The sequence below is a fragment of the Lineus longissimus genome, chromosome 19 (assembly GCF_910592395.1).
Source record: "Lineus longissimus chromosome 19, tnLinLong1.2, whole genome shotgun sequence".
In the NCBI taxonomy this organism is placed as follows: domain Eukaryota; kingdom Metazoa; phylum Nemertea; class Pilidiophora; order Heteronemertea; family Lineidae; genus Lineus; species Lineus longissimus.
This window is the reverse complement of record NC_088326.1, coordinates 13,259,448-13,271,917: the sequence shown is the minus strand read 5'-3', so window position 1 is coordinate 13,271,917 and position 12,470 is coordinate 13,259,448. Positions and strand designations below refer to the sequence as shown.

Genomic DNA, 12,470 nt, shown 5'->3' with positions numbered 1-12,470 from the left:
TATCTGAAGCATACTTTATTACTTAAAAGATCTTTGCATTTCATGCCAACAATATTTCAGTTCTGTAAATGATGACTACCATTATCCACAATATACATTTAGCTGCCAAGAACTAACATTGTTTTTGTAACAATGTCAGTTGAAATGCACAAGCCAAGTTCAAAACCTCCTTGTAATACTTTCAAGGATCATTTTTAGAGATCAGTATTAGTGTGATGCTACATGTGGCTACACATAGTGGCGAGTAGGCAAACTATCCTCCTGTCTAGCTAAATCACACGCCCACGTTTACCCTTCAAGTTGAGCAAGTGCATGCAACATTATCTATACAACAATGTCGTGATAGGCCAACTTCAGCTGATTAAATGCATTAATGGACTGAAGTACCAATATAGTGGTACGACTAAATCAAAAGACCAAGAACAACTGAGACTTGTCTCAGCTCTCCAAATGCTCACACACAAGATTGTCGTCATGAAAATAGAAATTTTGAACATGATTTGTTCCTCTAACCATCAAAATACCGTGCATTTGGATGGCTAAATCTAGTATAGCTGCCATGCCCCACCAGCCTAGTCAAGTGTTATTGTTCAATGCTACAAGTGCCTGGTGTCACAACCAGTCCCCACCAGCCTAGTCAAGTGTTATTGTTCAATGCTACAAGTGCCTGGTGTCACAACCAGTCCCCACCAGCCTAGTCAAGTGTTATTGTTCAATGCTACAAATGCCTGGTGTCACAACCAGTCCCCACCAGCCTAGTCAAGTGTTATTGTTCAATGCTACAAGTGCCTGGTGTCACAACCAGTCCCTAGGACGTCTTGATACAGATGGTTTTGGCCTCCGTGAAGAACTCTAACGAATATGGATATCCTTCGCTACCTATACCAGAACTCTTCACTCCACCGAACGGCATATTGAGATCACGTACTAACCAGCAGTTACACCAGACGGTCCCAACCTAGGAAGAGAAGGATCTCGTGTTACTATGTGACTTTCTTATTGATTCACACGATGCCATCGAGACCAAGTTCATGTGAATATATCACTGCTGTCATCAAAAAGTGCCAGGCCATCACATTCGTACTGTCACACCTTTTGGGTTGAGGAAATAGGAGGCACATTTGTTGCAAGGACTATTACTTCTCATCCTTTAAAAGCTGACAGGATCAATGGTACAAGTGTGGGGCACCAAAAAGCTTTCACAATATTAAAAAGTTTCAAAAATAGCTAGATTATTCTTGGGATTCATATACAATATCATACCTTGAGCTTGCGACCAACACGATGTACGACACCGACATCCTGTGCCCAGACTGAGGCGCAGAGTCCATACTTGACACCATTGGCACGTGCCACCACTTCCTCTTCCGTGTGGAACGGGACGATGCACGTGACCGGGCCGAATATCTCCTCCTGCATGAGACGAGAGACGTCCGACACGTCCGTGATGACTGTAGGCAGCATGAAGTAACCCTGGTAACAAGAGGTGAGGTTTTATTAGCGTTCGACTGAGGAAATCAAGGCTTTAGGCAACTGAACTGATCACTCTGTGCAAACGAGAGCATTGCTCAATTAGCTGTTATCAGTAAAAAAAAACATGGATATGTTTCCCCGGTTAGAGGAAAACGCGGCGATATATTCCATACCTCTGACTTCTCAGGCGGTAGGACCAACTGATCCACTCTATGTCCACAGTTTATCGTAGCGCATTCCATCTCTGCCAACTTCACATAGCCGCTCACTTTCTCATAATGCTCCTTACTTATCAGCGCCCCCATTTGGGAAGATTTGTCAGCAGGGTCGCCCACTTTAAACGCTCTGAAAAAGTTGAAAGATACACTTTTAATATCGTGGAACCTCCTGCATCGGACAACTCTCTATCTTGTGGGACTCGAACAGCAAACTATAAGACCACTGACCGGTTGACTTACCTCGTGGCTTTGACAAACTTCTCAAGGAACTCGCTGTATATTCCATGTTGGACAAATATCCGACTTGTACACAGACAAATCTCGCCTTGGTTGGCAAACGACGACCTGAAAATGTGGAAGAATATCATGATTTGAATGTTGAAATATCCAGTAAATGGGAGTCAAGGCTCAAGGACATTTGAGAACACATCCTCCTTGCGCATGACAGGAACTCTATTAATTGATGACCTCATTCGTCCCTGCTTGCCTCTGAATGGCCTTATTTAGGCCATTTCATCATTTATAAGGAACTCTAAATCATGCATCAAAATGAATGTACCACTATCCCCTTTAGGAGCAGACCAGTTGTAGTTGACTTGGTAATACCTCTGCATCTTCACCACTTGAATAACTCACCTTATCATGGTTGGAATGCATTTCTCAAGATCAGCATCATTGAAAACAATGCCAGCATTTTTACCACCGAGCTGCAAAAAAACCATGATATGTTCAGTATTGGCAGGCATAACTTATGAGGCTTGATAAAGATATATCTGCATTATCATCATCATCATCATCATCATCATCAGTGAACGGCACTAAATCCATCTCCTATCGTAACCGCATATAGCCTAGTCGATATTGTCTAGGACAGACATTCCAAAGATGACAGAAAAGACAGTGATGGTGACAAATATTGACAAGAACTGGAGGCATCTGGGCAATTCTTGGATGAAGAAACTACAGCTGGTTGTGAACTAATGTTCTGTTCGGGACAACGAAGGCCAAGTAAGCAACAAGTATTGAAAACGTTACCTCCAGTGAAAGTTTCTTGCAGAATGGTGCCGTAGCATGTTGTATTTTCTCAGCAGTTGGCGTACTACCCGTGAAGGAAATCAGGTGGACATCAGGATGTTGAACTAAAGCCTGTCCACTTCTTGGCCCGGTGCCAAACACCATGTTGACAACACCAGGCGGTAGTCCTAGAAACAAGGAACGGAATGCAGTCTCCTGTCAGCATATGAATGAACCAGCGAAACCAACATGCTAAAGTTTGACATAAGATTAGGAATAAATGTATTCATCAAATCATGCTGATAAAAGCTAATAGCTCATCAGAACCGGGTAAGTGATCCGGGTAAGTGATTTCCCTTTCCCTGTGAAGGTTTTATCATGCGGCCTGAATCCCTGTTTAAACCTGCTACATTGATATACACAATTCAGAGCATGATACTGATAAAAGCTTATTGCACTGCTGATTTGTATTTCACAAACGTTAAATCAAATGGTCCGATTTCCTACCTGCCTCTCTGAAGACCTCACACAGCATCCAAGCCGTCACTGACGTCATCTCGCTCGGCTTGCAAACGCAGGTGTTGCCAGTCGCGATGCACGGCGCTATCTTGAATGTCAGCAGATAAAGGGGAAGATTCCATGGACTGATCAACCCAGCGACACCTACTGGGTCTCTTGTGACATAGTTTATCGCGTCAACTCCGTCAAGAGTGGACGAACTGAAAATCATTCAAACATACATGTCATTTCTTGAGAAGTCATAAAAGTGTAACAAACTGAAAAAGGCATTCAGATGAAAAGCTTTTTGGGTGACGGATTGAAAACTGCAGGCATACAAATGCTTAAAGGTCATGGGTTAAATTCCTGCTTGGTGTAACCTTGGGTAAGTTACTTGACCATAGTTTATTAAAATAGCAATTACCTTTGAGTGTAGTGCAAGATTGCAGTAGCAAAGAAACGGAAGTTGTAGACTGCCCTTGGGATGTCAACAGTGGTTGCCACGGTGACCGTCTTCCCTTGGTCACGTGACTCTGCTTTGGCAAACTCATCCAAGCGTGATTCCAAAATGTCGGCTATCTTCATCATCACCTTGGAGCGCTCTTGAGGAGTTGATGCAGACCATCTTGGAATAGAAATATCAAATCAACCTTTTGAATAATCTCTTTATCATTGGGATTTCACAGCTGTATCATTTAGGCAAGAAAGATCAAGAAAATAAAGACTATAAGTATAACCTTGATGGCGCCCCATATACTCACTCCAGAAATGCACTTTTCGCTGCTGCAATTGCAAGGTTGACCTCTTCCGCAGAACTGTCAGGGACTTTCGAATAAACCTTCCCAGTAGACGGGTCATAATTATCTATTGTCTCTCCTCCATCAATGAACTGTCCGTTAATGTAGTTTTTAACCTCAAATTCGGTCATTTTGGTTCTCTTTTTTTGTGGCGAAGTCATGACATTCTTCTAGACTTTTATTTTTTACCTACTATAGACAAGTCAGGGGACCTATTTTCCTGCTGTTTTAATTGCTTTTAGTGAAAAGGCAAGGATAGTCACTGTTACAGTAATTGTTTGGTCAGTTTTTAGAGTTTATTCCACAAGGGAAAAGGAGTTGACAAATCATTTTGAAGGCGCTATGTCTCATTTAATGAAGACAGTAGTTATGCATAGTACAGAAAAATAAACCACCTGCACACTGTCTGGTGCTGCCGCCATACATAAAACTTAGAACTATACAGACATTTTTAAAGTCAGATTTTGACGATATCTGACCTCCTAAATGGTTTTGAGAGCTCGGAATAAAATACATAATGTTATTTATTAATTTCTAGTACACTTATATGCTAGTTTAAAGGCGTTTGTTTGCCACAACTGGTGATTTCAACCAGTGCTCAAAATGGTCTGCAGTTTATCTGTTACCAAGTAAACAAACATGGCGAATGCCCTTGCGAACTTGTGATAAAAATGGTAGAAAAGTGTTCAATTTCACGAAACTAGTGGTTCAGATTGCTGAAAATAAGTGTCTATGTATTGAAGATATAGTTGCGTTTAATCAGGTACAAAGATAGTCTTGTGAGATATCAGCAAGTTATGACTTTCCCTTTGTTTTTTCGACAGGGCTGCTCAAATATGTTTGTATGGAGCGCCAAAACGGGCGTGACAGCTGTCATATCTCAGTCCGCCTTCACTGACACCACTGACAAATAGGGGACGGTTCAAAATTTACACTTACTTTGATGGATTTCATTCTGTAAAACTGCATGGTCATGTATGTTTCTTTTTAGAGTGGACCAATGTACATAAATGATTTGGGATGGTTCTGCGCGCAATCAACAGACTACCTATATTCTTCACTGTTTTGTTCATCACAACCTATTTCGTCAATAAGGTAAATGCATATGTTTGCTTGATGGTTTTAAACTGATCTTGAGAACAAGAAATGTACACCTTAAATCATGTACATTTAACAACTGTGGACAAGTAGAAAAGGCATGGTTTACTGGATGTAAAAAGGCCATAAGAAATAAACCTTGGATGTCTTACCCAGATTTGGGTTTTTTCGCATCTGATGGCTTTATTTCTTATCATATCCCAAGAAATGACTAGAGGGATTTAACTAAAGTCAAATCAAATCATGCTGACCAGTTTTGTTCATTCTTTACAGTATGTACTCTCGGTGCTGAGGTTCACCTATCCGTGTATTTTCCAAGGGTGAGTTGTGAGTTTCTCTCTGTTTTATCAGTGCATACTCTCGTTGCCATGGAGACATTATTCCAAACACACAACTGACAAGAGATGTCTTGGAGGCACCCTTTGTGATTCTATTTGTCCCACTTGGAAGCAGGGGATTGCTCTCACTTCCTGTTGACTATTGTTCCTACTAATTCTCGAGTTATTTTTCAGATGGCAAACTTTAGTTGGTGCTGTGATGTTGAAGACTCTTCACTCTACTCATCACATAGAGATGAATCTCAAGGAAGCAGACAGGTTAGAACTTAGAATACTTGGTCTTGTTACGAACATGGTATTGTGATAAAATTGACCTTCACTCCTAAAACTATCATCAAAATCCTACCAGATCATCAATCAAAGTACAGGGGTACCACCCTTGGCACTGTCAATGATTTCACGGCATCTTCACTCATCAAGGCTTGGCATTAATAAATTGGAACAAACTCATTGTGAGGTGGTCCTCCTGGGATAGAGAGGTGTCTGTTAAGGGAGGAAAAAGCAGACATATTGAAGTGAAGGCGAAGAAAAATATAAAAGCTTGAACCCGACAGCGTTTCTTTATGTTGACATTTTGTTCTCCTACTTTAGGTACTCATTCCTAGGCAGTGTGCCATCATCAGTCTTCTTTGTTGTTGCGATATACTCGGGGTCCAAGGCCTTATCCAAACTAGTAAGTTTCCGGATAGCATAGAATTTTATTCCAAGAATTAAAGGTTGAGGTGGGGAAACTGCACCACAGAAAAACTGTCCACCTTTAAAAGGCCGATTGTTAATAATGAACATACTATTCCTTGTATTATCTTTTCTGATGACAAACTAAGAGTATTTTTTGAAAAATAAACAAGTGTTGAGGAAACTTAATGATAATTGATCAAGTCTGGCTGGTGTATCTGGTAATTGCATGCTAAATATACACCTACTAATATCATCAATCCTGATTTCAGGCCATTCCATTTTTCTTAACGGTGCATAACGTGATAGCATTTGTGAACAGCTTGGGGGACTTTATTATCAACAGGGAGGTAAGAAGATTTGACTCTGTAAGATGTCCCTTGTAACCTTGAGCAAATCACTCAACTTTGATTGTGATGTGTCCTTTGGACAACACATGTACAACAAAGGGCTTATCTAATAAAGTGTTTTCTTGTACAAGGTGTCCTCAACTGAACAAGAAAAAGCTATCCAAGTTAGAAATGCTAGTAGCTTGGGGGATTGATATTCCTAATCACAAGGATGATTGCACCATAACCATGTTGTACAGTATGGTCTGTTATTTGAATCAAGAAAATCTCTTTCTCTTTGTTTCAGCTCATCCATCCAATTCGTTACTTCATGGTCGTTGTGATTCTGATGTCGGCCATGTTTATTGGTCATATTGACCCGCAGTATGATTTTGATGGTTATGTCTGGATGGTGGTGCATGTGATTTCAATGGGTGAGTGAATTGGCATTTATATTTGCAATCATAATTTGCAATTCTTTCCCGCAAAGTTAAAAACAATTGTGTTATGTCTTCCTGTTGCGGTTGTCTAAATTTCAACGGCAGCATCAGAATCTTCAATCTGTAGCCCTCAGTGCAGCCTCTGGCCCCCTCATAGTCTTGATGTTTGGCATTTTGGTATTTTGGTATTTTGTTCAGGGATTCAAAAAGTGTGTCATTGGATGATAATAGTCAGTGAGGATGTGTAAGCCATGGCCTTGGCATATTGGGTTAGCCTAGAGTGGAGCGTAGCTTCTTTAAACATCCAAGCCTACGTGGGGTACTGCTGTTGTGATGAAATAAGTATGATGGTCGGCCAGCTTCTCTCCGAGTGTTCCATGTGATGTGTTACTGTGAAGACTTTGCTGGTTCAGCTAAGTGCTAAAAGTAATTTTTCTTCTTGTCCATTTTCAGGTGTCTATAATGTCTATTCAAATACTTTTGGACCACATTTGGTAGGATTGGGGTAAGTAATTTGACCTGAAGTACAGCTAGATTAGGGGATTCAGGCCAAACTTATTCAAACAAATTGACCAAAGTCAGACTGACTCTTTTGTGCATCTTAGTTTTACTGATGCAGAGAGAAAGAAAAAGCTATTCAATCGAATTCCACATGACTTGACTACATTCCACATTAAAGTGAGTTCTGACTGAATTTTCATTTCTTTTTCAGAGGATTAGAGAAGCTTTTGATTTGTTACGTCGTTAGGTAAGCACACATGGCCCTGTGAGCAGGGAAGGGGGGATTGTTTTGAGAAAACTTGTGCTTGGAAATGGATTCTGGGGACTCATCACACATGGTGCTATCGCCATCAAGAGGGCAGTCAGGTCTGTGAGTTCCAAGTGTTTCGACGAGTTATCAGTCAGCAAATGCAGTAAAGCAGTTCTGTGTCCTGTTCTTCAAAGATTGAAAAATTAGCTCAACAAACATATGTCTTCCGTGGAGATATAGGTGATGCAGATATTTCATCAAGTCTGGTATTTCTTTTGCAGTTGTATTGTGTTGGGACCATCAAGTTATTTCTTAGGTAAGGATTGTTACGAGCCATTCTGCACTCATACACTTCAATTGGTCCCATGAGCTGTGTTCACATTGTCATGGATAACTTATCACCTGAGTGAATGTGACACCATCTCCATACAGTAATCACTCTCAACTCTGTCTTCTACTTTCTAGGTGATGCCTTGCGAGCCAGTCAATTCCCTTTTTTCCACTTTTACAAGTTTTATATCGGATGTATCTTGAGGTGAGTAATTCTTTGTGCCAATAAGACTATGCAGTCATTTTATAACAGGCCCTGTGTAGTGGGTTAAGTGACCTTAGGTGTTTTCAAGAGCAAACCTAGTCTTGCCTACCTGGGCCGAGTTGCTGAGTTGGGTTTGAAACAACCGTTAGCTCAACTGATCATAATCCCAACGGAGTCTTATCTCTTTCAGTAAATTTCATTTACAACAGAAGCAGTCTGACTTATTGCCAATGTTACTGGTTTGGACATTGAGCTGTGCGGCCCTGGCAATAACTGGTGATTTACCTGACGATGCCCTTTCATCTTTTCAGTGGTGTGTGTGGATGTCTGCTGAACATGTGTGCTATTTACATGCGAGAGACGGGATCAAGTGGCAATAGGATGAATGTCGAGTATTACGCTGCAGTCGCAAAGGTGGGTCTTCTGTGTTTATTCTTGTGGGCATCACTCTGGCATCAGTTTGATAAATTGGTCAGGTTCAGGAAGGAAAAGGGCATCACAAGCTATTCATGTTTCCAACTTGGATGGGGTCTCTACAATGTTTTCAGGGAATCTCCGATTCGAAGGATATAACGCTACAAGCCCAAGGTCTATTTTATTGGAGTTTTGATCATAAGTCCAATCAAGTATGGTAATTATTTGTTATGTTCATCTTTCCAGGTGCTTTCATCAGTTCTCTCCATACATCTGTTTGATGTGAAATTAACCATCGAGTGCTTGTTCTGGTGAGTACTAGTCTAATCTGGTTTGCTCAGTGGGAAAATCTGATGGTCTACCACATCAATTAGGTCCAGGTTTGAATCGGCACCGACCCTACAATTCGCTTCCTGATACAATCAGAGGTTTTTTACATCACTGCAGTAGGTGATGAGGTTGGCAGCAAAAACTTTGGACTTGTCAATTTCTTTAGGAGGCACGAGTCAGATTTGTGTCTCAGCTTCAATGTGTAGGTTTGAAGAAGCTCCCTGATGTGAACTACTGGCATCGTCAGGTTATAGGGAACCAAGGGTCGTCCATATGATGGGGTTTGTTCTTTGTCTTTCCTTTGGCTGCGTGTCCATTGGTACCAAGTACAAGGACTAGTGGATTGACAGTTTTTCTTCAATCAGTTTTATAAAACTTGAGCGATATCCTTTGTAGTTGGTCATTAGCATCAATCTTCTCTCTTTCAGGATGGGCATCAATATGGTGATGAATATCGCAGTGACACACCCCAAGTTATACGAGGCATTTTCACCATCGAAAAAATCGGATCTAAACATGGACAAAACGAAACAAAATGGCAATCATCCTACGCACTCTGTCAGTGAAAAAGAAAAACATTCACAGAGTTATAATGTGTGATGTTGAGCTTTGTACTTAACAAAGACTTGGTGTGGGACTTGAACTAGGGACGGTTCATTCCAGTGAGACTTGGTGTGGGACTTAAGCTGGGTAAGGTTCATTCCAGTGAGACATGGTGTGGGACCAAAACTAGGGACGGTTCATGTCCAGTGCAGTATGATGTTGGTGGTGGTTTTGATCTGAGAAGTTTGGGAGCATGATCTGATAATAAGGCTGATGTTTGGGCCAGGAAATAGTTGTTTGCACACAGAGTAAATGGATGCCCCCAAAGTAGGCCCAACAGCTTTGAATGCAGATGTCATCAAAGCTATGTGAACTGCCATACACATTGTTGAATGTATCATTCAGTAACACAATTAACAGCCATATGTATATATTCTGTTGAACAAGTTTTAATAAACAAATTGTTTTAACATTACAAACACATTTTTCTTTTCACCACTGAGACTGCTTGCTCTGACATGCTGTCAGAGACACATGATTCACTTCCCAAATGGGTCAGAGACATGGCACAACCAGACTAACACCTGATGACCCTCTCATCCTTCAGACAATTGGACATCCATGATCCCCTACTGTTGTACTCGAACCGTTTTAGTCCGATTGTATGACAACTACAAATATTCAGGAAAATCAAACACAACCATATATGAATGAATCTGTATTTACAAGGAGACCACCAAATCATAGTTACAGTCTCATTCTTCAAAAGTTCTAACAATTATCAGCAAGAATTTGGTCAAGATCGTCATCATCCATTGCATTGAAAATTGAATTTGAAAACAGAATGTCCTGCTTCGTGATTTTTAAAGATGTTCCTCCCCCAGCAAGGCCAACATGTCCACTAGTGTTCACAATCTTACTTGGAATGTCACTTTTAGTTTCAGAACTACTGACATTACCAAACTTCGAAGATTCTTTTAAGACAAGATAAACATCATTACCCCCTGATTCATCAATGTCCTCCTCTTCATCTGAGTTATTCTCCTCCACAATGTCTGCGTACTTACTCCATTTTGAAGACGAAGGCACGCTGGCTGAATTGGTTGCCTTTTTCTTATCAACAGCTGCCTTCATTTTAACCAGACTTGATTGTACCAATTCTGCAGCTCTCGTGCAATTTCGTTTGGAAGAAGGGAAATGAGATGTGGAAAAACTCATATCAACCGACGAGGATGACAGACTGCCAACATTCTTTCTAACCGTGCCCCCATTTCCTGGTGAGTACTGAATGTTCCCCGATTGTTTAGTCTGAGAATGTCCTGATGCTGCAAAGTTGACCGACATCTTCTGTTGAGACTGAAATCTTGAATCATCCATCTCGGCAGATCTGGTACGATGATTTAGTCCCGAGTCATTCTGTCTCGTCACAGGATCCTCTCCCCATGTTCCGGGCTGTGATCGTGAATCACGTGTGTTGTCATACTTTGTGTGAAGACTTGATGAGCTTGTCTTTTGATTCTGCTCAGTGTATGGCTTGTTTCTCCAACTGCAATTAACAAAGGAGGAAAGACTTGAGTTTGAATTAATTTTTTAATAACAGTGCAGTGCTCGGGTCCCAACATTTTCGTCAGGGTGTTCAAAGCCTGGTGTAATCATAACTCCACATCATTGTCATCCCTCTACGCATCAAGATCATCTGCAAAAAGATCAGTAAGCAGGCCCGCCTTCTTACCCTCGGTTCCTCTCAGCTTTGGCTCTGCACCCAGCAAACTCTCCCCACGATGTTGTGAAATTAGGGTTGTCCTCCTCAATAGGTTGAGCGGGACTCTCTTCTGTATCATATTTTCTCCACTTACTGTCCTGGGATGTCTCTGGATGGTCAGCATGTTCCTGGAAAGAATAGACAAAGACAAAACTGAGGCGACGACTTCAAATGAATATCTTTTTTCATATTGTACAAGTGCCCTGTCTTACAAGTTCCATGAGACACAACTTCAGGTGGACTTAGTCAATAAGAGGATGTAACCAGAAGGTATTGGGAGACGAAGACCCAGTAGAGGCAAATAGCTGTAAACAGCACAGGACAGAGGACACGACTGCCATTCTAAAACTGGTTGTGACAATGTCCAACCTCACAGTGATGATGTGTTGTAGTGCCATGCTATAACACACAACTATATCAGGTTGTGACAATGTCTTGTGACAGGACATTTCCAGGAGAATAAAAATTGCTACTTCCTTTTACTCAGTCAGGATGAGAGTTGAGACAAAATAACAACCATGGCTCAGTCTCCTTGTTTCTTACCAAACTGTCCTGCTGTTCAAATGCTGCTTCAGCCTTCTCTGCCTCTGGATAAGCCTCACAAGAGACGACTGATTGCGCAATCTCAGCCTCTTTCTCCCCTTGATACATATTCAGCTGCTGCACTACTTTACGACATTCCACTCCAGAGCCTTGAGCAAACACCTGAAATATAAAACACATCTGCATGAAAGAAAGCTTGTCTGGTCTGGAAGACTGTTGTACCCGGCCGTTACCATTGTTGGGCTGCTTCTGCCTTCATCAAAACTTGTGGTCAACTCTCAGTCGGAATTTCAAATGGACCATACCTTTTTGTACACTAATAAACAATTATCAATGGAAGTCTTCAATAGTGTAAAATATGGCAGAAAATGGGTTGCTGCTTTTTGGTGAAACCCTGTAGAAAAATAAAAATAGTCTCCTTACTTTGGTTACAGACTGTTTTACAGAGCACATTTTACAGTTATACCTGTTGCTTTTCTTTACTTGATGAACCTGGAAGGTTGAACAAGAAAAGCAACGGAGAACATGGAATATTTGAGGCATTTTTAGGTGATTTTGAAGTGTGCAAAATCAAATTTCCCACAAAATTTTATTTGGGTCTCACGGAACAGTTTCGCGAGTACTGTCTCCTCAGCAAAGTAGTTCCTAAAAACAAACCCCGGGCAATATTTAGCGTGTTCACTGTTCGATTACCAGCGCCGCGCTTGGGGGC

At 41.2% G+C, this 12,470-nt stretch overlaps 3 protein-coding genes across 3 annotated transcripts; 1 reads left to right on the top strand and 2 right to left on the bottom strand.

Moving 5' to 3' along the window:
• LOC135502843 (2-aminomuconic semialdehyde dehydrogenase-like) lies at window positions 1-4,170 on the bottom strand. The gene is made up of 9 exons (XM_064795956.1): window positions 3,965-4,170; window positions 3,628-3,828; window positions 3,213-3,424; window positions 2,727-2,893; window positions 2,328-2,398; window positions 1,932-2,036; window positions 1,647-1,818; window positions 1,264-1,473; window positions 1-958 (listed from the first exon to the last, which is right to left on the bottom strand). Exons 1-9 carry the CDS (start codon window positions 4,159-4,161, stop codon window positions 809-811), a joined length of 1,485 nt encoding a protein of 494 aa, XP_064652026.1. The 5' UTR covers window positions 4,162-4,170; the 3' UTR covers window positions 1-808.
• A 467-nt stretch (window positions 4,171-4,637) lies between these two features.
• Window positions 4,638-9,900, top strand: LOC135502844 (UDP-N-acetylglucosamine transporter TMEM241 homolog). Its single transcript, XM_064795958.1, has 14 exons — window positions 4,638-4,763; window positions 4,992-5,095; window positions 5,372-5,418; window positions 5,611-5,694; window positions 6,028-6,109; window positions 6,384-6,461; window positions 6,748-6,874; window positions 7,334-7,385; window positions 7,593-7,628; window positions 7,913-7,947; window positions 8,097-8,166; window positions 8,478-8,580; window positions 8,827-8,891; window positions 9,339-9,900. Exons 2-14 carry the CDS (start codon window positions 5,021-5,023, stop codon window positions 9,508-9,510), a joined length of 1,026 nt encoding a protein of 341 aa, XP_064652028.1. The 5' UTR covers window positions 4,638-4,763; window positions 4,992-5,020; the 3' UTR covers window positions 9,511-9,900.
• Window positions 9,901-10,001: 101 nt separating this feature from the next.
• Window positions 10,002-12,301, bottom strand: LOC135502832 (MRN complex-interacting protein-like). Its single transcript, XM_064795937.1, has 4 exons — window positions 12,182-12,301; window positions 11,759-11,920; window positions 11,186-11,343; window positions 10,002-10,999 (listed from the first exon to the last, which is right to left on the bottom strand). Exons 1-4 carry the CDS (start codon window positions 12,299-12,301, stop codon window positions 10,225-10,227), a joined length of 1,215 nt encoding a protein of 404 aa, XP_064652007.1. The 3' UTR covers window positions 10,002-10,224.
• Window positions 12,302-12,470: the final 169 nt, after the last annotated feature.